Raw genomic sequence first — 27,826 nt, 5'->3', positions numbered from 1 at the left:
ACATTTTTGTACTGCTGATTTGATCAAGTACCAACACGATGCCTGAAGACGGAAGTCATTGATGTCAGAAACACGGGTCTTTTTCAAGACTGGCATTGACTACTATATTTGCTAACGTTGAAGGGTTCTCTGTAGCTAAACAAAACATCCTCGCTACATTATGCGATGAGTTGCAGTGTGATGTCCTCTGCCTGCAGGAGACACAGAGGAAGTGACAACAACCAAACAAAAATAGCAGGAATGTTCCTGGTTATTGAAAGACCTCATCGACAATATGGCAGTGCTGTACTTGTTGAGCTGGTTCAGTTGTAGAAGCCACTAAAACAGAGGAGGACATCATCGAAATTCTAACTGTAGAGCTGAGCAAAGTAGTAGTGGCCTCAGTGTACAATCCACCTGGCACAGATTTCAGCTTCTCTAACCCTGTACCCAACCTGCACAGTAAACCACAGATCATCATTGGAGGCTTTAACAGCCACAGTAGCCAATGGGGGTACAAGGAGTCTAACAACGATGGAGAAGCAGTCGAAGAATGGATGGACGCTAACCAGCTTAGTCTCATCCACGATCCTAAAGTGCCAGCCTCCTTCCACAGTGCCCGCTGGAAGCGTAGTTATAACCCAGATCTTGCCATTGTCAGCAATGACATCACTGGCCTCTCCAAGAAGCTTGTCACAGACCCAATACCACAGACAACACCATCCTATTGGCATCCAGGTAAATGCAGCAGTGTTACCAACCGTCGTACCATTCAAAAGGCGCTTCAACTTCAAGTAGGCCAATTGGAACGTGTTCATCTGAGCACTTGACCGTAAGGTTAAATGTATCAAACCATTACCTGAGCACTACAACCTGTTTGCAAAAGCTGTCCAGAAAACAGCCAGAAGGAAGATCCCCCAAGGTTGTAGAGCACACAACATAGCTGGTCTCCCCAAGGAGAATGCTGAACTCTACTGGGAGTATGTCTCAATGTTTGAATCTGACTCCTTCTCAGAGGAAACAATATCTACCGTAAGAGGGTGATGTTAAGTATCTCAAGAGCGTCAAACCTGGGACACCTTGATAGAGACAACAGATCTTACAAAAAACAGCAAGAAGGCATGGTCTCTCATAAGCAAACTTGGAGGCGATCCCAAGAAAGCTACCCAACATCCAAATGTGTCTGCAAACCAAGTTGCACACCAGTTGCTCCTAAATGGAAAAATCAACAAAAAAACAACCAAGAGCACAACAAGATAGGAAGAAGGACATCAATGACACTGGCTTCACTGGATCATTCACCAAGGAAGAGCTGGAAACTGGTGTATCTAGTCTAAAACACGGGAAAGCAATTGGTCTTGACAACATAGCAATGGAGCAGATAAAGCATTTTGGACAAGCAAAGAAATGGCTCCTACAATTGTTCAACCACTGCCTGGCAACACACAAGCTACCTAATATTTGGCAGAAGGCACATGTAATAGCACTATTAAAGCCCGGAAAAGATCCCTCAAATCCTAAGAGTTTTCGGCCAATTTCACTGCTTTGCCACACGAATAAGCTGTTTGAACGCCTGATACTCAATAGGATAGCACCAACTGTAGATGAGAAGATCATTCCAGAGCAAGCAGGTTTCCGCCCCAGCAAATCAACAACAAGCCAACTGCTCAACCTCACACAACATATCAAAGATGGTTTTGAGCAAGTGATGGTAACAGGTGCTGTTTTTGTAGACCTGTCAACAGCATACGATAGTGAACCAAAGACGTCTCCTCTGCAAGATCCTAGCGGTGACGAAAGATATTCACTTAACAGAGCTGTTAGAAAGCATGCTTCAAAATCGCCAGTTCTGTGTTGAACTAGGTGGGATATTCAGAAGAATGGTCTTCTTCAGGGAAGTGTGCTTGCACTGCTGCTGTACAACATCTACATGAATGACCAACCTATAGGCGGTGTCACACACCGTTTTATATATGCTGATGACTTATGTGTCACTGCCCAAAGCACTGATTTTAACACCGTGGAGAAACCGCTTTCTGAGGTGTTGGAGGGACCAACATCGTACTATGAAGGAAACCAACTTCGAACAAACCCAAAGACCTAAGTTTGCGCATTCCACCTCAGAAACCGTGAAGCCAAACGCCAGCTTAAAGTAACCTGATGTGGAGCAACATTGACGCATTGCAAGCACCCTATCTACTTAGGAGTCACCCTTGACAGATGCCTCACTTTCAAGAACCATATTGAAAAGACAAAGGCAAAAGTGAGCATACGAAACAACATCCTGAATAAGCTCACTAACACAAAATGGGGAGCAAGCTCGAAAACATTGCACACCAGTGCACTTGCTGTTTGCTATTCCACTGCCGAATATGCCTGCCCTGCATGGGAAAGATCTACTCATGCTAAGAAAATGGATGCCATTCTGAATGCAAACTGCTGACTTATCACAGGTTGTTTAAAACCAACAAACACCAACAGCCTATATATCCTGGCAGGTACTGCTCCCCCGATATAGGAAGAACGTTAGCAAGCAAGAAAGAGCGACTCCATCAAACATCAGATGAGAGGCACCCTCTACACCCAGCCGCCTAAAGTCAAGGAAGAGCTTCATGAACAATGTTGTTCCATTACAATCAACCCCATCTGAAGCCCGCATCGCCTTGTGGAAAGACCGGCTCGCCAGTCTCGAAAAACCCCCAGTGATGGAAATTCTACTGGATGAAAATCTTCCCCCAGGAGCTAATTGCAACTGGGCAACCTGGAAGTGCCTTAACAGACTTAGGACTGGTTTAGGTAGTTCAAAGGTGTCACTAAGCAAATGGGGATATACAACCAGCCCGACAACTTGTGAATGTGGAACTGAACCACAGACTATGCAACATCTCCTGCAATGGCTATCGCTAGAGGAACCCTGCACTGTTGCAGATCTTGCTGAATTCAACAACAAGGCGCAAAAACGTGTCCAGTTCTGGCTGGGCCATGTATAGACTGTCCGTGGAAGAAGAAGACTGACGTAAAAGAGAAATGTCTTTAGGTTGGACCTCTCATCAAATGATGGGATCAAAAGTGCCAACAGGGAACATTAACATTTGGCTCTTTTTCAAATATTGATCGATGATCTGTGTTTTTCTGGCATTTTCTGTTTTTGACTTACATTTCCACCATTTGCAATTCTTGTTGTTCAACTTTGCCTTAAAATTTACTTTGAATTCTCATCATGAAAATTCTTTGTTTCTGTTCTGTTCTAGAATTGAGCCAGATCTTCACCAATGCAAGTGCACTATCGTCAACTTCAAAGCACAGAAAAAATAATATTTCACTTCATCCGCACTTTCGGCTTTCCCTCATTTCACTTCAACATTTCTTTCAGAAGACCTGAGATAGGGAACTCCCTCCAGGATAAATTGCAGAGTGACCCAATGAACTCTATACCATATACAAATGCATTGTGCCACTGCACAGGAAATCTCAGTAGCTGATTTTAGTTCAAAGAAAACAAATGGTAATAAGGAAATATTTTCAGAACTTCATACAAGTTTTACAGTTCCACAGTTGCAGAAATATGTTAGTAAATACTACTGCTTTATTTCACTAACTTAGCTATCAACCCATGCCACAAACTCTGTACCGTTGTCAATAATTTCAGTCCATGCCACTGTCCCAAGCTGTTGAAACCTCTGTTCAATATTTGACCCCAAGCTTAGCTTCTGACCCCATAACCTCTTCACCTTAAACACCACCTATTTACAGCACCATTCAATCAACCACCTCATCCCTGCCTCAATTCATCTGCTGCTGAAACCATTTATGCAAGCCTTTATCACCTCTAGCCTTCTCCTGGCTGATCTCCAATTTTGCACCCTCCCTAAACTTAAGCTCATCAAAAACTTAGCTGCTTGTAACCTATCCTGCTCACTCATCACTGATGTCTTCCTGATGTAAAGATTGGATCCCAGACCCCAAAACTTCAAATTCTAATTTCTCCTGATCTCCATCTCTGTAAATTTACTGTTTTTCCAGGATTTCTGGAGTGTTAGCAGGATATTGGAAGGGCCCTATAGAAATTCTACTCCCAACAGTAAGATTATAAGGTGCTAATAGGACAACTTTTACCTTGAGGATAGCATACATTTACAATTTTTTTTTTTTTACTTTGCAATACAGAAACATATCATTGCAGGAACTTACCACAAAAACATTGTGCTTAAAATTCTGTGATAAATTTCAACAATCATGTCGGCAGCAGGTAATGAACAGCTAACATCTATCGACAGGGAAGTAGTACAGAGGGGCATAAATGTCCATGGCTTATGTAAGCGACTCATGACCTCATATCCAGAGTGCCAAAGTTAGGACAATCTAGTCTCAGCTAGGTTATAAAATTAAGGGGAGAGAAGGGTTTTTAAAAAAAAACTACACAGCTCGTTATGCTGCAACAGCAAAGATAGAAAGTCAGCTTACCTCCATAGCCAGGGCTGCAGTCTGCTGGTCGTAGTGATTCAGAAGATTTGGCATAAATGTCATATTGTAAGGCAGATCATGGCACATTCTCAAGGAAATTGGTTCACAGGCAAACATACTGTGGCCGCTAACGTGTCCCAGAAATGCAGACAGTACATAAAATGTCCATAACATCTCCCTGACAGTCATAGCCATAACTGCAGCGTTCAACACTAAAAACTCCTTTCTTGCTAAACGAAGGAAGAAAAACAGGTTCACTAATTGAATGCTTGCTTTTTTAATCTTCTTTGTTTGCTTGCTCAAACCGCCATTCACGAACACAAACTTGTTCAGGCCTCTCAGTCACGGGTTTCTGGAACTCATCAGTGCAGTACTCATCATTTTTCTCTTTCACATAAAATAATTTTGTTTCCTTAACAGGCCATTAAAATTAGGTTCTGGCAGTCAACTGCTTTCTTTTGCTGTCCGGTGAATTTCCATGTGACTCTGTTACTTAGCCACATTCCCAAGCAATGGTTCCCATTCTAGTCCAGAAGGTTCTCTCCCCAAATCAAGGGTATTCTTGTGACCTATAAACAACCATACAAACAGAAGTTACTAGAGGTGTTTCATGCCCTGCTTATAATCAACATTCTCTCCTTTCTGTTGTTATGGTTCTACATGTGTTAGTCACCCTCTGGTATCCAACACAAGCGACCAGTCTTCTTGAGCAAGCATCTTTGGTGACTGCTGACAGGTTATTTGAAATACGGACGGACAATATGAAAGATTCAAATCCTATCTGCACCTAACCTACCCAAACACACACCTTAAGCAGGAGTTTCTGAATGACAATTGCAAACAGAAACCCATGCTGATAAAGCCTAACCACAGGGATCCTGCTGTCATACTAGGATCAGCAAAGGCTAATGATCTAATTAACTGGCTCAGATAAACAGAGCCAAATATGTTTTTATACATTTTTGTGCTACGAATATCCCATTGTACAGGCGTGAGCAAACAGTAAAAATCAAGTTCCTGTCCAGACCTTGAAAAGTCAGGATTTTTTTTAAAAATGAACCTTTGATATAGCTCTTTCCACACTTTCTCTTTACTTGATACAGAGTCCAACAATGAAAGGACACATTCTTTTGTAGTGGCGACAATGAAATGACATACATAGGTATGTAAAAAATGCATTAAACCTTTGAGGAACACATTTATAACTGGTACCATGACCCCATTACAAAACCACTGCACATCACGTACTCTGTAAGACTCTTTGCAGAAGCCCATTAAAATATTTACACTTTTACATTGTCTATTTTCACTGCTTTTCAGAGGAGACACTCACTTTCACTTTTATAGCCAGATGTAGGATTTGCTGAGCTCCACTGTGAAGAAACTCAATTGATGCATTGTTAAAACACAGGGGATGGGTTTTCCTCGTTTGCTACCTTAATGTCGATTCCCTTAATATACAAGCACAATCACTGACTGAATTTTGTGTGATGGTTTAAAAGCTATTAGCTCTCTGTACATTTCTACTATGAACCGCAGCCAAAAATGGGGAATCCACATGTCTGTTATATTAGAGGAGTGCAGTTGATAAAGTGGCTTTTAACTGTATCTCTGCCACGCCTACTCTGACAGATCCCAAATACCCTTTGACAACAGTGAAGCATTCGCACATTGGTCAGTTGTCTCAAAGCTATGATCACTAACTCAATGAAGGATCCTATTTCAGACAGTACAGAGCAACATGGTAAAGGCCCCGTCAGTAATCCAGGCTACTCTGCACTGTAGCTAAACTGTTATGAAACAGTCAGACAATACAGGCATATTAACAAGCTATCTGGAGATGGGAGGGCAGCATCAGGCATACCTGCAGCATGATGTATATGAAGTCTTTCTGAAGCAACTGCAAAGGTAAAATGCAGATTGTTTTATACCGTGTACCAATAGTCACTTCTTAATAATAGAGGTTCCCAGTAACCTTATACAAAAGCAAAATACTGTGGAAGATGGAAATCTGAAACAAAAACAGAAAATGCTGGAAATGCTTAGCAGATCTGGCAGACATCTGTGGAGATAGAAATGGGGCTAATGCTTCAGGTTAGATTTATCTCTAAGATTAGGTATTAAGAGGTAACTCACAAACAGCCGACCTGCACATCAGGATTGACTGCAACTAATAAGACCATGCCTATGCTCATTTTCACTTTTCTGCGGTGCTCGAATAAATATACCAATTTGACACTGAAGCACTGGATGTGAATTAAATGTCAGCCATGATTCAGTTGCTACCACCCTTGCCTCTGAACCGAAAGACTGAGTTCAATTCTCAATCCAGAGACTTGAGCACAAAAATCTGCTCCAGTGCAGAAGTAAGGGAATGCTGCACTGTCAGAGGTGCCATCTTTTAGATGAGATGTTAAACAGAGGCCCTGTCTGCTCTGTCTCAGTTCAACCTAAAAGATCCTACGGCATTATCTTTTTCAAATAGGAACTGGGAATTCCCCATCCCAAAGACCTTGCAAATTTAAAAAAAGAGATTATCTGGTCATTATCACATTACTGTTTTTGGAAGCTTGCCGTGCACAAATTGGCTATGGGTAACCTACATAACAACAATTACTGCATTTCAAAAGTAATTCATTAGCTGTAAAGTGCTCTGGAACATACTGAAGTTGTGAATGATGCTATATATAAATAAAATTTTTGTTTCCTTTTTTCACATAACTAGCATAACCCAAAATAAATTTTTAACTCATACAGTATATAGTGTTATCAGTGTTGGGTACAGCTAGTGATTAGGAATGCAAATGGAATGTTGTCATTCATTTCAAAGGGAATGGAATATAAAAGTAGGAATATGTTGCTGCAGTTGTCCAGGGTATTGGTGAAACCACATCAAGAGTACTGTGTACAGTTTTGGTGGTCTCTTTATTTAAGGAAGGATATAAATACGTTAGGAGCAGTTCAGAGAAGGTTCACTCGACTGATACCTGGGATTTGGGGGTGGGGGGCGGGGTGGGGGGGTCATTTTAAGAATAAAGGTTGGATAGGCAGGGCTTGTATCCATTGGAGTTTAGAAGATTGAGAGGTGATTTTATTGACAGGATGGACACTGAAAAGGATGTTTCCCCTTGTGAGCGAGACTAGAACTAGGGGACAGCTTAAAAATAAGGAGTCTCCCATTTAATACCGCCATTAGAAGAATTTTTTTTCTGAGGGTTATGAATCTTTGGAACACTCTTCCCCAGACAATGGTGAAAGCAGGGTCAATGAATATTTTTAAGGCAGAGGTAGATAGATTCTTGACTAGCAAAGGTTATCGGGGTAGGCGGAATGTGAAGTTGAGGCCACAATTGGATCAGCTGTGATCTTACTGAATGGCGAAGAAGGCTCGAGGCGCCAAATGGCCTACTCCTGCTCCTAATTCATATGGACACATTTTCTCTATGCAGCACGACAACTTTTAAAAACTGAGAACAAAACAGTCGCATAACAGAATATGTAGTTGGACTTAAAAATTAAAACAATTTTGGGAGAGCGCAAACTCTACTTTCCAACCAAAGAACTAGTGCATTTTGGATTACAACTCAAAGAATTTGACAGCTTTCTCTACAGCATATAAATGAACCTGCTTCGCAATCTTGGTTATGATTACACAGTTATCAAGTTACAGTATGCAGGTGTTTGTCTAGATCTTTCACTCTCCACTCACAATTCAATGTGCCTTCCCATCAGCCGTTTTTTTTAAAAGGTCTCTCTGTAACATGCATGCTCCACTTTGAGTGGCAGGGATCTCATTACCTGGCCATTTGAAAGTCATTCCCTGGCAGTCAGGTGATTGATATTTAAAAATAACTTCAATAACTTAACAAAGAGTGCAAAGAAAATATTCAAGTGCAATCTAATTTAAAAACTGAACTGCAGTAAAATGGCAGGCACACCCTTCTCCCTCCCCTATCTGCAACAGACCAGGACCCATTTAGCAAGGTTTAAAAGTTTCTACTTCTGGCAATTAATTAATAAATTCTCATTTCAAACAGAATAAACTATGGGAAGAAATATACCTGGGTAGAGGGATTTAGGATGGGAATTCCAGAGTGCGGAGGAACAAGTGTTGAAATTCCTGTTATTGACAACAGTCAAGTCTCAGAAGGGAGACAGTACAAGGTGGGGAACAGGACACATGGAGGTACTAAAAGTGGCATGGAGCCAAAGATCCTAAAATCAATACACTGGAGCACAAGCAATCAGCAGAGCCTGGTGAAGCTGGGCTGATACATGAATTAGGTTGACATGGGGTAGAATTCAAGTGGGAAGTTCTGCATAAGTTGGAGTTCATCTAGCGTAGAAAAGGGAAAATCTTGGACAACTTCAGTGCCAAGGTGACAAAAGTACAAGCAAAGATTTCATCAGCGAGGGACTGGAGTACAGGCAGCATGGAAAATCCCTCAGCAGTGGTATTGGACAGTCTTAGTAATAAGCTTGATATGGCTAGTTAAGAGTCATAACAAAGAGTTGCACACACCCATGGATGAGGTGGAGCATGCAATTGTTCGCCAGGAGAGGAGTTATCCTTGGTCCCCTAGTCAATATTTATCCTTCAATTCTCACAAAAACATATCATCTGATCATTATCACATTACTGCTTGAGGGAGCTGAATGTGTGCAAATAGATTGCCACATTTCCGACATTACAGTGATTATATTTCAAAAATACACAATTAGCTGAAAAGCACTTTGAGGCATCAGAGGCAATGAAAGGCACTGTAAAAAAAAATTCTTTTTTTTTCCTATCTGCCAATCAATACAATGGCAAGGAGCAACTATTCTATTGCTCCAACTACAATACAGCAGCTAAATAGAATACAATTAGCTGAGTCATATGACTTGAAATGTTAACTCTGTTTCACTCTCCACAGATGCTGCCAGATCTGCTGAGTTTTTCCAGCATTTTCTGTTTTTACTTTAGAAATCAGTTAACATTGGATGGGAATTAACGCTCACAACTCTTAAGTACCAAAAATCCCATACCTTCTAAATTCTACTCTTAATTAAACATTGATTAACATACAAATTAAGTAATCAAATTTTTAATCATTCCCATTTTATGCTCCTTTATTCAATTCTGAATTAAAAGCTATAGACTGTGTTTGCAAACACCATGTACGTGAATAAGTAGAACAGATCCTTTCTAAACCTCTGCCACGATAAATGGGATATCTTCAAAACTAATCATGCTCTAATATCAGCCACAGCTTTATCTGCAAGGAATGTCACTAATACAGCACTGCATTACAAACTGGCTTTAAAAAGGTTCCAGAATAAGTTAAACTATAGTAAACCCATTTTTGTGAATTTCCTCCACCTCAGGTCTTCTCTGCATCCTCTGTGCCATGCTGCTCACCATTCTCATAAGGGCACCATGGAATCATTTGTTAATGAAAATTAAAATTTAAGTCAATTGCAAGAGATAATTCATAAATGGAGATTGCTGAGAATTTGAGTAATATAACAGCAGGGTTTAATTCCAGACCAGGTTGAGCTGGTGGAGTTCTTACAGTTGAAGTTTATATAGGGTGGATCTTGGTTGATGGGCAATTAGATCAACTTATAGGTAACAAAAGCATGAATAAAATTTTCAATGGTCGTGTGGATAGATAGGGTCAGGGTAGAAACAGGTACCGTAATATTTGGAGACGGAAGCACATGGTCTTTCTGATAGAATTGATTGGGTTCAAAGTTTAGTAGGACACCAAGAATAAACATTGTTGAGTTCAGCCTGAGCATGCGATTTTAGAAGTTGCAAATTTTGTGATGGCAGCCAAACATAATGGCATCATTTTGATGACTATTAATCTGTAAAAAAGTTCTTCTTTATTCAAGACTTGATGCCCAACAGAGAAAGCAGTAGAATAAAAAACAGTAACTGAATTAGAAAGTAGGTTAACTTGAGCAGTATTTTATTCTTGGGTTGTGGTGACACTGGCAAAGCAGCATTTATTGCTTATCACAAGTTGCACTAATGAGTCAACCATGTGAGAATGGAGTCACATACAGACCAGATTGTGTAGGAGTGACAACTTTCACAGTCACTTTTGCTGATCACAGCCCACATTTTTATTGAATTCAGTTTCACAAATTGCTATGGAGAGATTCTGGCTCATGATCTCTAAATTGCTAGAATCATACCCAGTGGGTTACCATACCCACAGACATGTGAAGGCTGAACCCAAGTTTAGGGATAATGTTGGCAAAAGACATCACACAGACAAGGAACAAGAATACAGCCTATCATATTTATTAGTGGCACGCTGAACTTGCAATTCTAGAACTTAAACCTGCTGAGAGGAAAGTCTAGGGACTTAAAATGTTGCAATACACAAGTAGTGCTTAACCTAGATAAATCCGCTAATGGAACTCAGGGCAAAATTCCCTACAATTCAGCACCGATTGGCAAACTCACTCAGATTCCATAACAATTACTGATTTAGTAAACATTTAGTAACAATTACTGAATTAATTAACCACAAAAATACTGGTGCCATTCAGGTCTGTCTTCACTTTGGGAATGAAGGCACAATTGAACTGTAGAGTGGCAAGTTCTACTGTTCCTTGTTGTGATTTGAGCCTGACTTGGGGACATTCAATAGGAACCTAACGTAGAAATCACAAAGTTGTTTTGGTTAACCTAAATATTGAGAGGTAACCAAGAATCTCCAGAAGCATTGCAAGGGTTCTTAGCTACTACATTTTATTCTGTAAATTGGCAAGCTGGCTGTATTCTCTTTGTTCTTCCCACTCAGCACTGCCACAGATATGGAAACTTCAAAAAAGGGGGATTAGGATCCAACATCCACAAATGTAAGTATCCTTTCATGGATTTCTTATTAGCACACAAAGCCCAACGGATTTGACAACAATAGCGAAGACAAGAGGAGGATTGCAAGTTAGAAAACACATATACGCAAAGGGCAGATGATGTTTCAAACTCTTCTGCAAACAGCAGTTGATGCTAGGTAAACTGTTAATTTTAAATCCGGGGTGAAACATTTTTGTTACCCAAAGATATTAAGCGATTGTGATGAGTTCCGTCACAGACCAGTTGGGATCTCACTGAGTGGCAGAACAGGCTCAAGGGGCTAAGCAGCCGATTCCTACGAAGAAAACATTAGAAACCCATGTATATTTATAGACCGTAACCAGGAATCATTTAAAAAAGGTAAATACCATGAAGTGGACCTGGGTGTACTCTTGATGGACCAGTTTAAATTGACTTAACAGCCTCTCTGGACTATCACTATCTTGCACGAAGCAAAGTTAAAAGTTGAAAAAAAAATTCCCCATTGAAGCTCAGGTTTCTAATATACATGGTTAGTGAAAAGAATAAAGGGCTACTGAGCCCATTAAAGAACATTTCCCACCTCAAAAACCTTACTCTCCCACTGACATCCAACTACTTTTTAAATGTCCCAAATATTTTTACTTCTGCTCTCACCCAGTTTATTTCAGAGCTTTTTGTCTACTGAGCAAAGCTCTCCATAAAGTTTTGTTTTCAATTTTAACCAAATCTGGCCCAGGTCTACATAACTGTCATTACACTATTTCACTGTATTGTGAATAGTCCAAATTCATTTGCTTCCATTTACAAAATATAACAAAAATCTTTCAAAGAAGCTTTTGCTGACATTCAAGGTATTTCTTATTGGTTTTCATTTACATTGGTTAGTCTTATATTTGTAGCATTTTAAAAAATGTATCAGTTTTTATTCATTCATGGGATGTAGGCGTCGCTGGCTAGGCTAGAATTTATTGCCCATCCCTAACTGCCCTTGTTCAGAGGGCATTTAAGAGTCAACCATATTATTGTGGATCTGGAGTCACACGTAGGCCAGACCAGGTAAGGACAGCAGATTTCCTTCCTTAAAGGACATTAGTGAACCAGATGGATTTTTATGACTATCGACAATGTTTTCATGGTCATCATTAGACTTTCAATTCAAGATTTTTATTGAAGTCAAATTCCACCATTTGCCATGGGCAGGATTTGAACCTTCTCAGGATCTTTCACAGGAAGTGGGCGTTGCTGACTAGGCCAACATTCAGTGTCCACCCCTAATTGCCCTTCAGAAGGTCATGGTGAGCTGCCTTTTTGAACTGCTGCAGTCCATGTGGTACAGGAACACCCACAATGCTGTTTAAGTGGCAGAGGTCACAGGTTTGGAAGATACTGACAAAGGAGCCTTTGCAAATTGCTGCAGGGCATCTTGCAGATGGTACAAATTGCTGCCACTGTGCATTAGTGATGTAGGGAGTGAATGTTTAAGGCGGTGGTGCCAACTAAGCAGACTTATTTGTCCTGGATGGTGTCAAGCTTCTCAGGTGTTGTTGGAGCTGCATCAAGGCAAGGGGAGAGTACTCCATCACATTTCTGACTTGTGCCTTGTAGCTGGTGGTCAAGCTTTGGGGAGTCAGGTGGTGAGTTACTTGCCACAGAATTTCCAGCCTGTGACCTGCTCTTATAGCCACAGTATTTATATGGCTGGTCCAGTTCAGTTTTTGGTCAATGGTAACCCCCAGGATGTTGATAGTGGGCAATTGAATGATGGTAATGCTATTGACTATCAAGAGGAAATGATTAGATTCTCTCTTGTTGGAGGTGGTCATTGCCTGGCATTTGTGTGACACGAATGTGACTTGCCACTTATCAGCCCAAACCTGAATGTTGCCCAGGTCTTGCTATATATGGATGCAGACTGCTTTAGTATCTGAAGATTTTTGAATGGTGCTGAGCATTATGCAATTGTCAGCAAACACAAACATCCCCGTTTTTGACCTTATGATGGAGAGAAGGTCCTTGATGAAGCAGCTGAGAACGGTTGGATCTAGGTCACTACCCTGAGGAACACCTGCAGCGATGTTCTGGGACCGGGACGACTGAACTCTACCAACTACAACTATCTTCCTTTGTGCTAGATATGACTCCAAACGGTGTAGTCTGCCCCCAACCCCCACTTCCACTGATTCCACATTTGCTAGGGCTCTCTGATGTCACACTTGGTCAAATGTTTTCTTGATGTCAATGACAGTTACTCTCACCTCAGCTAAGTTAAGGTTATCAACAAAAATTATTACATGCATTCAAAGATCCCACTGAAGATCCTCCCTTCTAATTAATAAATGGGAAAGTTCACTAATCTTTCCTTGCAGATGGGGCTACAGCTTTGTAGCGATTGAATACTTGAACTTCCTTTCATCATTACACAGGATATTGAGTTTTGAATATTTTGCGGATCCTAATGCGGTTTTTCACAAAGAAATGAGTGATATTTCACAAGTCAGTAGAATTGATCATATCTGATCCCTCTTACACTTGGGATGAGCCTTGTTTCTCTTTTTGCCAACGTTATAAACTTTGGCCAGGCTTTTACGGCCCTGCCGCAGTGTGTCTCTCCCCCAGCCCGATGCTGCCAGCCATTTAAATCATCATTCAGTTTGACGCGACAGTAATATCCCGCGAAGCAGGAGGGGCCGTGAAATCCAGGACAAGCCTTTTTTCATATGGTGATCAAAAAGATTTTTTTTATGAAGGACCTGACTAGTTTTAGCATAACCTATGCATTCTTGTGTACTACTATTACAGCCATTTAGCCAAACATTGCAATAATCGTTATTTTTATTGCTTTATCTTATTTGAAAGTTTGAAAACGAGATCAGTTGCCATTACTCACAGATACTGTCCGTATCTCCTGGTGCTGATTCAATGCCAATCATTCTGTTTACTTACCTCCCATTTCTTTACCCCACTGGCCTCTGTACATTTAAATAATCTTCACGTAAATAGATGTTTTTATTTTTAAAAAGATTGATAGAACAGATATATTACCTTGACATATACTCGGCTACAGGTATGGCTACATCGCTGTCACATCTCCAGTACTGTTACTTAATTTTTAAAATAAAGTGAATAAGCAAATGGACGGACATTTTGGAATGAAAGAGAAAAAAAACAGTAGGATAATCTTGCAAAATAAGAAAAAATGTAGGTAACATATAGCTTGGGATACGCACAACGAACTGCGCTTTGTATTAAAACGAAGCAGATCGAAGTGTCGTCCACTGCAAATTCAGCACATAAATTAACTGAGGGATTAAAAGGCAACACCAGCCATTCTCGGCTCAGAACACACGCACAGTGAAAAACGGGGACCGGGTATCTTGAAACAGAAGACAGTTGGGGGCGGGTGGGTTGGTTGGTTGGGCGAGGGAGGAGAGGAGGAGGCCGCGAAGAACCGGGAGACAGGAACAGAACCGGTGTTAGAGTCGCAACATCGCGGCGGCGCTGCCCAACCGTTAACCGCTACGGCTATACCTGAGAATCTGTTACTCCGGAAAAAAAATGTTACAGCAACTGCGTAACTTTCCTTTTCCCCACCCCCATCACGGTCGCGGTAGCCGCCACCATTTCGTCTCTCACCATTCACAAATCGCCAATCTTCATCCCGACTACTCGCTGGCACCACCGTCAAAACCAGCACCACGCCTCCGACACGAGGCCTGATTGGTTTAAAGGATGCGGCGAATGGGGAGCGGCGATGCTGGTTACCCGGGAAACGCGTTCCTCCGCCTCTTGTCCCATGACCTTAAGATACAGATTCTATTGGTCAGCCGACCAGCCGCCGGGGGCGGAGGCTGTTACCTTAGAAACCGAGAGAGGCCAAACCGGAGGCAAAGATGTCGCCTGTTGCTGTTTGACTGACGCAGGTGAGAAAACGACAGGCAAATCATGGCGTGAAGTAAGCTGCGGCTCAACATGGCGGTAACCGAGTGATGGAATAGCTACGTGCCGAGATCCCTAAATGTAGGCTTGTCCCTGCGGCTCCGTGGATGGGAAGGGATGGGAGAGACTTGTTCCCTATAAATCTGACTCAAGCTCCTCTTCCTTCATTGTAGCGATGAGTCTGCGCACCCAGCCGGCCCTAGATACTCTGGCGGTTCAATGGCTGCAGTCCCTGTCTCCCTGGTGACCGTTTCACGGTGAATCGTCCTGACTCTTGGGTAGGATTGAGGGCAGTCATCACCAGCTGTCCTGTAAACAGTCTCTTAGTAACTCTGTAAGGTGATTCAACAGATGTTACCTGGTCGGCTGGGTGCTTCCGGGATTTTTCTGCTTTTATTCCAGATTTGTAGCATCTATGCTTTTGTTATCTCTGTCAGTTCCCTGTAGTTTACAGATGACCTGAAACTGGAAGTGTAGTAAATGATGAGGAAGATAAACGTCCAAGAGGACATAAAAATAAAAATATCTGGAAAAACTCAGCAGGTCTGGCAGCATCTGCGGATAGGAACACAGTTAATGTTTCGAGTCCTTATGACTCTTCAACAGAACTAAGTAAAAATAGAAGAGAGGTGAAATATAAACTGGTTGGGGGGGGGGGTGCAAGTAGAGCTGGATAGAGGGCCAGTGATAGATGGAGATAACCAAAAGATGTCACAGACTAAAGGACAAAGAGGTATTGTAGGTGGTGATATTATCTAAGGAATGTGCTAATTAAGGGTAGGAAGCAGGACAAGCAAGGTACAGAAAGCCCTAGTGGGGGTGGGGTGGAGTGGGGGGAAGGGATCGAAATAGGCTTAAAGGTAGAGATAAAACAATGGATGGAAATACATTTAAAAATAATGGAAATGGTGGGAAAAAATCTACATAAATTATTGGAAAAAGGGGGTGGGGAAGGAGGAGAGAGTTCATGATCTAAAATTGTTGAACTCGGTATTCAGTCCAGAAGGCTGTAAAGTGCCTAGTCGGAAGATGAGGTGCTGTTCCTCCAGTTTGCGTTGAGCTTCACTGGAGCAATGCAGCAGGCCAAGGACAGACGTTGGCATGAGAACAGGGTGGAGTGTTGAAACAGCAAGCGACAGGGAGGTCTAGGTTATGCTTGCGGACAGACCGAAGGTGTTCTCCAAAGCGGTCACCCGGTCTGCATTTGGTCTCTCCAATGTAGAGGAAACCGCATTAGGAGCAACGAATGCAGTAGACTAAATTGAGGGAAGTGCAAGTGAAATGTTGCTTCACTTGAAAGGAGTGTTTGGGCCCTTGGACGGTGAGGAGAGAGGAAGTAAAGGGACAGGTGTTGCACCTTCTGTGGTTGCATGGGCAGGTGCTGTGGGAGGGGATTGAGGTGTAGTGGATGATAGAGGAGTGGACCAGGGTGTCCCAGAGGGAACAATCCCTGCGGAATTCCGCCGGGGGGGGTGAAGGGAAGATGTTTTTGGTGGTGACGTCATGCTGGAGTTGGCGGAAATGGCGGAGGATGATCCTTTGAATGCGGAGGCTGTTGGGGTGATAAGTGAGGACAAGGGGAACCCTATCGTGTTTCTGGGAGGGAGAGGAAGGTGTGAGGGCGGATGTGCTGGAGATGGGCCGGACACGGTAGAGGGCCCTGTCAACCACTGTGGGTGGAAAACCTCGGTTAAGGAAGACATCAGAGAAACTGTTTTTGAAAGTGGCATCATCAGAACATATGAGACGGAGGCGAAGGAACTGAGAGAATGGGTTGGAGTCCTTACAGGAAGCGGGGTGTGAGGAGCTGTAGTCGAGGTCGCTGTGGGAGTCAGTAGGCTTGTAATTGGATATTGGTGGACAGTCTATCACCAGAGAATGAGACAGAGAGGTCAAGGAAGGGAAGGGAAGTGTCAGAGATGGACCAAGTGAAAATGATGGAGGGGTGGGAATTGGAAGCAAAATTAATAAATTTTTCCAGGTCCAGAAGAGAGCATGAAGCAGCACTAAAACAATCATTGATGTACTGGAGAGAGAGTTGTGGGAAGGGGCTGGAGTAGGACAGGAACAAGGAATGATCCACATACAGTTCCTCTGACATATCTTCCTTCTTCCTTAATCAAGGCTTTCCACCCACGGTGGTTGACAGGGCCCTCAACCGTGTCTGGCCCATCTCCCGCAAATCCTTCCTTTCCCTCCCAGAAACATGATAGGGTTCCCCTTGTCCTCACTTATCACCCCAACAGCCTCCGCATTCAAAGGATCATCCTCCGCCATTTCCGCCAACTCCAGCATGGAGCCACCACCAAACACATCTTCCCTTCACCCCTCCGGCGGCATTCCGCAGGGATCGTTCCCTCATGGACACCCTGGTCCACTCCTCTACCACACCCTACACCTCAACCCCCTCCCAAGGCACCTTTCCATGCAACCACAGAAGGTGCAATACCTGCCCCTTTACTTTCCCTCTCCTCACCATCCAAGGGCCCAAACACTCCTTTCAAGTGAAGCAGCATTTCACTTGCACTTCCCTCAATTTAGTCTACTGCATTCGTTGCTCCCAATGCGGTTTCCTCTACATTGGAGAGACTAAACGCAGACTGGGTGACTGATTTGCAGAACACCTTTGGTCTGTCCGCAAGCATGACCCAGACCTCCCTGTTGCTTGCCATTTCAATACTCCACCCTGCTCTCATGGCCACATGTCTGTCCTTGGCCTGCTACATTGCTCCTGTGAAGCTCAACGCAAACTGGAGGAACAGCACCTCATCTTCCAACTAGGTGCTTTACAGCCTTCCGGACTGAATATTGAGTTCAACAATTTTAGATCATGAACTCTCTCCTCCTTCCCCACCCCCTTTCCGATCCCCCTCCTTTTTTTCCAATAATTTATATAGATTTTTTTTCCTACCTATTTCCATTAATTTTAAATATATTTCTATCCATTGTTTTATCTCTACCTTTTAACCTATGTCGATTCCTTCACCCCACCCCCACTAGGGCTATCTGTACCTTGATGTCCTGCTTTCTACCCTTAATTAGCACATTCCTTAGATAATATCACCACCTTCAACACCTCTTTATCCTTTTGTCTATGACATCTTTTGGCTTTCTCCACCTATGACTGGCCCTCTATCCAGCTCTACTTGTCCCAACCCCCTCACCCCTCCCCACCCACTTATACCAGCTTATACTTCACCTCTCTTCTATTTTTACTTAGTTCTGTTGAAGAGTCATACGGACTCGAAACGTTAATTGTGTTCCTCTCCACAGACGCTGCCAGACCTGCTGGGTTTTTCCAGGTATTTTTATTTTTATTTTTGTTTTGGATTTCCAGCATCTGCAGTTTTTTGCTTTTATTCAAGAGGACATAGACAGGCTGACAGCAAAGTGTGAGGAGGCACATTTTAATATGTGAATGAGAAGAGACAATACAGGCGAAATAATACAATTTTAAAGGGTGTGCAAGAAGAGAATGACCTGGGGATGCTTGTGCACAAAACTTTGAAGGTGGCAGGACAGGTTAACAAAGGTCATGGATCATACTTGAGATTTCAGCTCATAAACTTGGCTGGCAATTTAATGCACTATTGAGGGATTGTTCTCTTTCAAATTTGTTAAACCAAGGCCTCATCTACAACCTCCCTCTTGCTCCTTCCAGAGCTCCAGCTCTCTAAGAACAGAAACAGCCATCCTATCTCCGTGATGGAGTGTTTGAACTGAGAGTCGATAATAGGAGGTGATGAATGGAAGAAATTAAAACAATACTAAATTGCAAACATTACCTGGAAAATTGACAAATAAAATCCACGTGCCAAATGAAATGCAACCAAAGCAAATCAAAAAGTCAACATAAATCTCAACACATTGTAATCCTAAACCAGCTAAACACAACTTTACAAAATTGACTGCCAGTGACCAGGAAGTGAGTTTATGACAGGCCTTCAGCACTGGCATTGGTTGTTTGGAGCAGTGGATGGAAAATGCAGGTTGGAGAAATGCTAACTTAATTAACATCAACCTCACACTCTTAATGGAGCCATTGTGTACCTATTGACAATCCAGCCATGAAAAAGCAGATGATGCATAGGCTGAGAATTGGCAAGTGCTAGGTAATAACCATCTTCAAAAAGAGAGAGTCTAACCATCTTCCCTTGACATTCAATGGCATTACCATCACTGAATCCCCAACTATCATCATCCTGGGGGTTACCATTGACCAGAAACTGAATTGGCCAGCCAAAAAATACTGTGGCTACAAGAGCTGGTCAGAGACTGGGAATTCTGCAGTAAGTAACTCACCTCGTGACGCCCCCCCTCCCCCAAAACCTATCCACCATTTACAAGGCACAAGTCAGGAGTGTGATAAAATACTCTCCACTTGCCTGGATGAGTGCACCTCCAACAACACTCAAGAAGCTTAACATTGTCCAGGACAAAGCAGCCTACTTGATTGGCACACCATCCAGCTCCCATTCACTCCCTCCACCACTGATGCACAGTGGCAACAGTGTATACCATCTACAAGATGCACTGCAGCAACTCACCAAGGTTCCTTCGACAGTACCTTCCAAAGCCACGGCCTCGACCACCTAGAAGGACAAGGTTGGCAAATGCATGGAAATACCACCACCTGCACATTCTTCTCCAAAGCACACACCATCTTGACTTGGAACTATATTGCTGTTCCTTCACTGTCAACATCCTGGAACTCCCTTCCTAACAGCTCTGTGAGTGTACCCAATGCACATTGACTGCATTGGTTCAAGAAGGCAGCACACCACCACCTCCTCAAGGGCAATTCGGGATGGGCAATAAATACTGGCCTAGCCAGTAATACCCACATCCCGTGAAAGAATAAATTTTAAAAAGTGCATTCCCAGCATACACCTCTCTGTATTTCACGAACCCATGTAAAGAGTGCAAATTTGCCAATGGCCCAGAGCAGCAGACAATGTACTCTAGTTCATATAGAGTTACATATTGAACCCTGGAGCACCATTGCTTTCATCTTTAATAAGAGCTTTTGACATAGGACCTTGTCAAAGGCCTTATGAAAATCTAATCCACTGTTTACAATATCTGGAGTATCATAAATTATAGGGTAGGTTTTCATTCTAGTGCACCTGGCACATGCTAAAGGACATATTCGATTGAAAATAGCGGTGTAGCTTTGGAACTTTCTGGTGTACACCAAGAGTGCCAATGATATTTTTCAGGCATGACACAAAGTATGATTTTTCTTTCTTAACCCTATATCCTTCAGTCTGGTATAGAAATTAGGCTGATAGACATGCATTTGTCTGAGTCAGATTCATTGGCATTGATGGTTAGATGACGCCATGGTTTCCTCATTGTTGTTCTGTCTTTTAAATTCCAGTTGAATGGAGTGATTTCATACAGGAAGAACAACTACCGACTGTTTATTTCAAAATGGCATTTGCACCATCCAAGAACATGAATGGATCTAAAATGCAAACTAAGATGAGCACATGGACACCCCTGAATCACCAGCCCACCAATGATAAGGCAAGGGAATGTGACTTTAAATTATCAAGCAGAAATGTTTTTTTATAATCACGTTAAACAGGCTGTATGCTAGATAAATTCCATTTTTTATTGTGTATGCTATATATAGGTGGATTATCACCAGCAGTGACAAGTGGTAGATATGAGGTGATCAGGCAAATTATTCTGCTTCGTTCCTATGTAAAATATGGGCAAAAGGAGCCAGGACTGAAATCAGGCGTCAGAGGGGAGACCATGATAGTTGATAACATTTAAATGTCACAGTTCTGGTGAAGGAGAGTGGAACTGTTGATAGGAATACATTGCTATGGAAGAACTCTGGTTTTACATTATAGCCATTCTAACTATCTTGCTAGCCATAAAACATTATCCAAACATTTAAACTAAAAATGTTTCTTTTTTTGGGCCTTTTCGATGTGAATTCCCTTCTAAGCATAACCGATGATTTGAATTGTATTTGAGAAACAACTCTGCACATTTACCAGCTACCTCACTGCCTTTTGCAGTTTTATATAAAGTTAAAACAAGCTGAAGTTGTTTTCCTTGGAGCAGCGAAGGTTGAGAGGGGACCTGATAGAGGTGTATAAGATTATGATGGGCATCGATAGGGTCGATAGGAAGGCACTTTTTCCATTAGTAGAGGGGTCAATAACCAGAGGGTATAGATTTAAGGTAAGAGGTAGAAGGCTAAGGGGGGAGTTCAGGGGAAATTTTTTCACTAGAGAGCGTTTGGAGTCTAGAACTCACTGCCTAAAAGGGTGGTTGATTCAGGAACTCTCGGAATGTTTAAGAAGTATTTATTTATATTCAATTGCATTGCCATAGTCTCCAGGGCTATGGGCCAAGCGCTGGAAAATGCGATTAGTGGAGTCAGATCTTTGTTGACCGACACAGACACGATGGGTCAAATGGCCTCCTTCTGTGCTGTAAACGTCTATGAATCTATGAGTCTAAAAGGTCTCTAGGGATTTCTTGCTATTGGAAACACACCCTTGACAATGTAGGTTGTATGTCCCAACGATTGGCTGATTGAATCAAACAGCATGTTTCTTCAGCTGTTCATAATAGGCAGAGTACTCACTGAATTTCACCAGTCCACACTTGTAAAACCCAAACCAAAACGTCTAATGTTAGATGTGATTCCATGATTAAGCAGCGTTTTCCTGAGTGTGCTATCAGCTACACTAAGAACCAACTCAGATAATCAGTCAGACTCATAACATAGCTGATTTACACTTGCTAGAAGTGACTTACTTTCATATGTAGGGACCCATTCTTGCAAACAAATGGAATACATTCCAAGTCTTGCACCTCTTTGTATTACCCAGGAGCCTATAGTTGGGAGCCTATAGTTCCCCATTGCATTCTCCATGGCAATGCTTCAGCCAATCAGAGTTGACTTGCCAACCAATCAGCACCTTGTTTCTTCTGTAGTATAATTTGTCGTGATCATTTAAAATTTGGCATTCTTACATTTGTCCTGACGAGTGCAAGATGAAAATCTTCGGTAAAATGTCTCTCTTTTCAGCAATATTCAAGTTCAAGTTTTACATCAGTTGCCTGTCCTGTTGCTCAGTTTACAAAGCACCTTCCCTAAATACACTCATACTATGTCTAAGTTGATTGAGGACAAACTGCTTGCAACTTTAATTCCTTCTAGTGGCAGTGATCACCAGTATTGATTATTGATTTTGTCTCGGTTGGTTCTCCAGCAGTTCTTGATGCTCAGTGCTCACATGGCTACTGATGATGGCTTCCTTTTTCTTAAGGAAGGTGGCTGCTTTATGGTCTGGCATATAAAATGTTTTAATTCCATGCTAGCAAGAAGCTTAGAGACTTTGTTTTGCCTTAGATATTTCCACAAGAAATAGAGAATGTCCTTCAATTCTTATGTGCCGTTTTCTCCTTCCATCAGGTCTTTGAAGAAAGAGGGGAATTACTTGGGAAATGGGTAAGATGATCATTAACTGGTTTGCAGATAAAAAGTTTTAACTTTAATTAAACGCAAAGTAATAGGTCCCTTGGCAGTTCAGAAAATCTATCCATTGAATAAATGAACAATATAGATCGGGGAGCCCCAAAGCTGAATCCCCTTGTGTTGCTGGGTTAGCTGATCTCTGGCAGGGAGGGAGACAGAAGTGCCAGCAAGAACTTATGTTTGTATGGCACCTTTAAAATAATAAAACCTCCCAAGGAGTTTCACAGCGATATTACTATTACACTGGGTCATATAAGGAGATAATAGGGCAAATGACCAAAAGCTTGGCCAAAGAGGTAGCTTTAAGGAGTGTTTAAAAGGAGGAAAGGAAGGAAAAGAGATGGAGATGTTTATGGGAGGGAATTCTGGAGCTTAGGGCCTAGGTAGCTGATGAAGTGATGGAGCGATTCAAATCTGGGACATTCAAGAAGCTGGAATTAGAGAATTACAGATACCTTGGAGAGCTGTAGGGTTAGAGGAAAACACAAAGATAGGGAGAGGCCAGACCATGATGGATTTGAAATCAAGGATGAGAATCAAGTGTTGTTTAACCGTTTGGAGGCAGTGTAGATCAGCGAGCACAGAAGTGATGGGTGAGTGGGCATCAGTGTGAGTTAGGACATAGACAGCAGAGCTATGGATGACCTCAAGTTTATGGAGGGTAGAATGTGGGAGTCCGGTCAGTAGTGTATTTGAGTAGTCAAGTCTGGAGATAAGAAAGACATGAATGAGACTTGCAGCAGTGATAAAGCTGAGGTAGGGCACAGTGAAGCAACGTTACGGAGGCGGAACAGGTGATCTTGGTGATAGTGCGGTAATGTGGTTGAAAGCTCACCTCAGAGTCATATATGATCCTGAGATTGCAAACAGCCTGGTTCAGCCTCAGATAGCTGCCAGGGAAAGGGACGGAGTCAGTGACGAGGGTGCAGAAGGATCTGGGTGTCTTAGTGCACGAATCACAAAAGGCTAGTATGCAAGTACAGCAAGGAATTAGGAAAGCTAATAGAATGTTATAATTTATTGATAATCATTATCACTTATTGTTATCATTTATTATTTGGACCTTGGTGTGCATGTCAACCAGTCTCTTAAGGTAGCGGGACAGGTCGAAAAGGTGGTTAAGAAGGCATATGGGATACTTGCCTTTATTAGCCGAGGCATAGAATATAAGAGCAGGGAGGATATACTGGAACTGTATAAAACGCTGGTTAGGCACAACTAGTGTATTGCATACAGTTCTGGAATCTGCATTATAGGAAGGATATGATTGCACTAGCAAGAGTGCAGAGGAGATTTAGCAGGATGTTGTCTGGATTGGAGAGTTTTAGTTATGAGGAGAGATTGGATAGACTGGGGTTATTTCCCCTGGAGCAGCGGAGATTGAGGGGGAACGTGATTGAGATGTATAAAATTATGAGGGGCATAGATAGGGTAGACAGGAAGGGACTTTTCCCCTTGGTGGACGGATCAATAACCAGGGAGCATAGATTTAAGGTAAGGGGCAGGAGGTTTAGAGGGGATGTGAGGAAAAAATTTTTCACCCAGAGGGTGTTGGGAATCTGGAACTCACTGCCTGAAAGGGTGGTGGAGTCAGAAACCCTCATAACATTTAAGAAATATTTGGATGTGCACTTGCGATGCCATGGCAGACAAGGCTATTGACCTAGTGCTGGAAAATGGGACTAAAATACTTAGGTACTTGTTTGACTAGCGCAGACTTGATGCTGTAGACCTCTGTGACTCTATGCTCTGACAGGGGAATTGAATTCAAAAGTAGGAAGGTTATGCTTCAGTTGTGCAGGGCATTGGTGAGACCACATTTGGACACCGTGTACAGTATTGGTCACCTTATTTAAGGAAGGATGTAAATGCGTTGGAAGCAGTTCAGAGCAGGTTTACCAGACTAATACATGGAATGGGTGGGTTGTGTTATGAGGAACGGTTGGACAGACTAGACTTCTATCTGCTGGAGTTTAAAAGAATAAGAGGTGACTTGATTGAAGCATATAAGATCCTGAGGGGTCTTGACAGGGTGGATATGGAGTGGATTTTTCCTCTTATGGGAGAATCTAGAACCAGGGGTCACTGTTTAAAAATAAAGGGTCACCTTTAAAACAGAGACGAGGAGAAACATTTTCACTCAGAGGGTCGTGAGTCTGTGGAACTCTCTCCCTGAAAAGGTGGTGGAATATTTTTAAGACAGAGGTGGGTAGATTCTTGGTAAGCAAGGGGTGATAGGTTATTGGTGATAAGTGGGATGCAGATTTCAAGTTACTATCAGATTAGCCATGATCTTATTGAATGGTGGAGCCTGCTTTTTTGGGAGGGGGGGCTGAATGGCGTACTCCTGCTTCTTGTTCATTTATTTATATGAGGGAGCAGAGTTTGTGGTGGGGGCTGAAGACAATGGCTTCAATCTTCCCAGTATTTAATTGAGTGAAATTCCTGCTCATCCAGTACTAAATGTCAGACAATTTGAAGACAGTGGAAGGGCTGGGAGAGGTGGTGGTGAGGTAAAACTGGGGGTCATCAGCATAAATGTGGATACTGATGTATTTTCACATGATGTTGCTGAGGGGCAGCATGTAGATGAGCAATAGGAGGGGCCAATGATAGATTCTTTGGGGACACCAAAAGTTACAGTGCAGGAGCAGAAAGAGAACCCACTGATGGTAATTCTGTGGCTACGATTAGATAAATAAGAATCAAACCAGGAAATTGCAGTCCCACCTAGCTGGATGATGGTGGAGAGCCATTGGAAGATGATGTGCGATTAACTGTCCTGAAGGCTGCAGACAGTCGAGAAAGACAAGGAAGGATAGCTTTCCTTTGGCACAGTGATGTAGAATGTCATTTGTGACTTTGATAAGAAGTCTTCTGGTACTGTGGCAGAGGTGGAATCCTGATTGGAGGGATTCAAACATTGAGTTCCAAGAAAGATAGCATGAATTTGGGAGGTGACGACATATTCAAGGACTTTGGAGAGGAAAGGAGGTTGGCTATCAGAGCCTTGGTTTCAGAAGTAGTAAATCAGCCAGGGCTTGTAGTTCTGAACAGTATTCAGCCACTCTTACTATAAGTATGCACTGTGGTTCTCGAGCCATGAATTTAACTTGGTTCATTGTTAGGTCATAGAATAGAATCATAGAAAATTTATGGCACAGAAAGAGGCCACTTGGCCCACTATGTCTGCACTAGCCGACAAATGAGCTCCCCCGCCTAATTCTACTTTCCCCAGCATTTGGTCCATAGCCCTGCAGGTTGCAGCACTTGAAGTGCATATCCAGACACCTTTTAAATGAGTTGAGGGTTTCTGCCTCTACTACTCTTTCAGGCAATGAGTTTCAGACCCCCACAGCCCTCTGGGTGAAAAAACTTTTCCTCATCTCCTGTCTAATCTTTCTACCAATCACTTTAAATCTATGCCCCCTAGTCACTGACCTTTCTGCTAAAGTAAATAGGCCCTTCCCATCCACTCTAACCAGGCCCCTCACAATTTTGTACACCTCAATTAAATCTCCCGTCAGCCTTCTCTGTTCCAAGGAGAACAACCCCAGCCAATCCAATCTTTCCAGTCCTGGCAATATCCTCCTAAATCTTCTCTGTACCCTCTCTAGTGTAATGACATTTTTTCTGTAATGACGTAACTAGAACTGCACACACAGTACTCAACTTGTGGCCTAACTAATATTTTATATAGTCTCAGCATAACCTCCCTGCTCTTGTATTGTATGTCTCAGCTAAAAAATAAAAGTATTCCATATGCCTCCTTAACCATTTGCCTACTTAACCTGCTAACGCTCATGCTGAAAGCCCGAGAAGAACAGTCATTTGGATGATGTGGCGTAAGGTGTCGTAGGAAATCAAAATAGGTGTAACATAGGTTGCTGCCTCACTATCATCCATTTTGCAGAAAGTCAAGATCTCCCTTGAGAGTGATACAGCAACTTGAAGACAGCAAGGAACGCACAGTCTCTGGCTAACTGTGTGCAATACCATGTGAGATTGACTAGCGATATTATGAAAGTGGTAATTCTGTGTGTTGTCACACTTCAGGTACCACACACATTATGTTTCAGCAGCACACTTGACCAAAGATAACGATATGTTAATTTTTTGATTCTAAATATCTTCAGTTGCATGATAGGAAAATTTATTGTAGCTAAATGGAAATTACCTCTAGCTGATTAATATGTACTGTAAATTTGCCAATTCTGATTTATGAATTGTGTTTCAATCATATACTATTTTCTTAGGAAGTCATGCTTACCTAACAAATTATCTCCTGTTCGCTTGAATAGTTCCTCTCAGTTTTTACATGAATAACTTCATCTTTCTCAAACTCTTGGCTTGAAGTTGATATTTTAATTTAGAGCTAGCATACTGTTAGCTTCAGGGAGATGAGCATATGCTGATTTTATGAAGGTGAGTCAGAAGCTAACTTGTCTTCTCTTAGACAGTCCCTCAGGATTGAGGATGATTTGCTTCCACTCTGGTTTGATTGATCTTGAGATGACTGATAAATTTGCAGACTCTGCTACATGGAGGGGAGGTGTTGCTTGAAGAGTCGGGTTGTTGGGTTATTTGAAGGTTTTGTGTTCTGTCTGACACCTTGACTTCACCTCCGTGCATTCCCAACGAAGCCTCTCAATGTATTCAGTGTCTTCCTGAATGAACCTTCTCCATTTTGGTCGGTCACAATCAGGGACTCCTATGAGTTGGCAGGGATGTTTGACATTCCATTCGCCTTCCTAATCATTTGCTGTACCTGCATACTAACTTTATGTGATTCACGTACCAGGACACCCAGATCCTTCTGTACCCCTGACTTCTGCAATCTTTCTCCATTTAAATAGTGTACTACTTGCCAATTTTTCCTGCCAAAGTGGAGAAGTTCACATTTATTCACATGATGCTCCATCTGCCTTTTTTTGCCCACTCACTTAACCTGCCTATATCCCTTTGCAGACTCTCTACCTCCTCTTGACAACTTACTTTCCTACCTATCTTGGTGTCAAATTTAGCTACCATACATTCAGTCCCTTCATCCAAGTCATTGATATAGATTGTAAAAGATTGAGGACCCAGCATTGATCCATAAG

At 42.3% G+C, this 27,826-nt stretch overlaps 2 protein-coding genes across 12 annotated transcripts in view; one reads left to right on the top strand and one right to left on the bottom strand.

Moving 5' to 3' along the window:
• The window catches only part of LOC121277942 (frizzled-3), a 144,525-nt gene extending 129,536 nt beyond the window's left edge, over positions 1-14,989 (bottom strand). For 5 of the 8 annotated variants that reach the window (XM_041187824.1, XM_041187829.1, XM_041187825.1 and 2 more), the window contains exon 1: positions 4,444-4,562. Coding sequence is in view for 3 of the 8 variants with exons in the window: in XM_041187823.1 (XP_041043757.1) it covers positions 4,444-4,638 (195 nt within the window). In the remaining 5 variants the exon portion in view is untranslated. Of the gene's footprint in view, positions 1-4,443; positions 5,013-6,307; positions 6,358-14,809 lie in introns of those variants that run through there. The other 3 variants (XM_041187823.1, XM_041187822.1, XM_041187821.1) reach the window with 3 other exon arrangements.
• A 124-nt stretch (positions 14,990-15,113) lies between these two features.
• The window catches only part of fbxo16 (F-box protein 16), a 71,635-nt gene continuing 58,922 nt past the window's right edge, over positions 15,114-27,826 (top strand). The window contains exons 1-3 of one of the 4 annotated variants that reach the window (XM_041187302.1): positions 15,114-15,201; positions 20,598-20,746; positions 22,662-22,697. In XM_041187302.1, the coding sequence (XP_041043236.1) occupies positions 20,651-20,746; positions 22,662-22,697 (132 nt within the window). In that variant the 5' untranslated portion in view covers positions 15,114-15,201; positions 20,598-20,650. Of the gene's footprint in view, positions 15,299-20,597; positions 20,747-22,661; positions 22,698-27,826 lie in introns of all 4 variants that reach the window. The other 3 variants (XM_041187304.1, XM_041187303.1, XM_041187305.1) reach the window with 3 other exon arrangements.

This window comes from Carcharodon carcharias, chromosome 5, assembly GCF_017639515.1.
Source record: "Carcharodon carcharias isolate sCarCar2 chromosome 5, sCarCar2.pri, whole genome shotgun sequence".
Classification (NCBI taxonomy): Eukaryota; Metazoa; Chordata; class Chondrichthyes; order Lamniformes; family Lamnidae; genus Carcharodon; species Carcharodon carcharias.
Note: the sequence above shows the minus strand (reverse complement) of the source record. Positions and strands in the feature narration are given on the sequence as shown.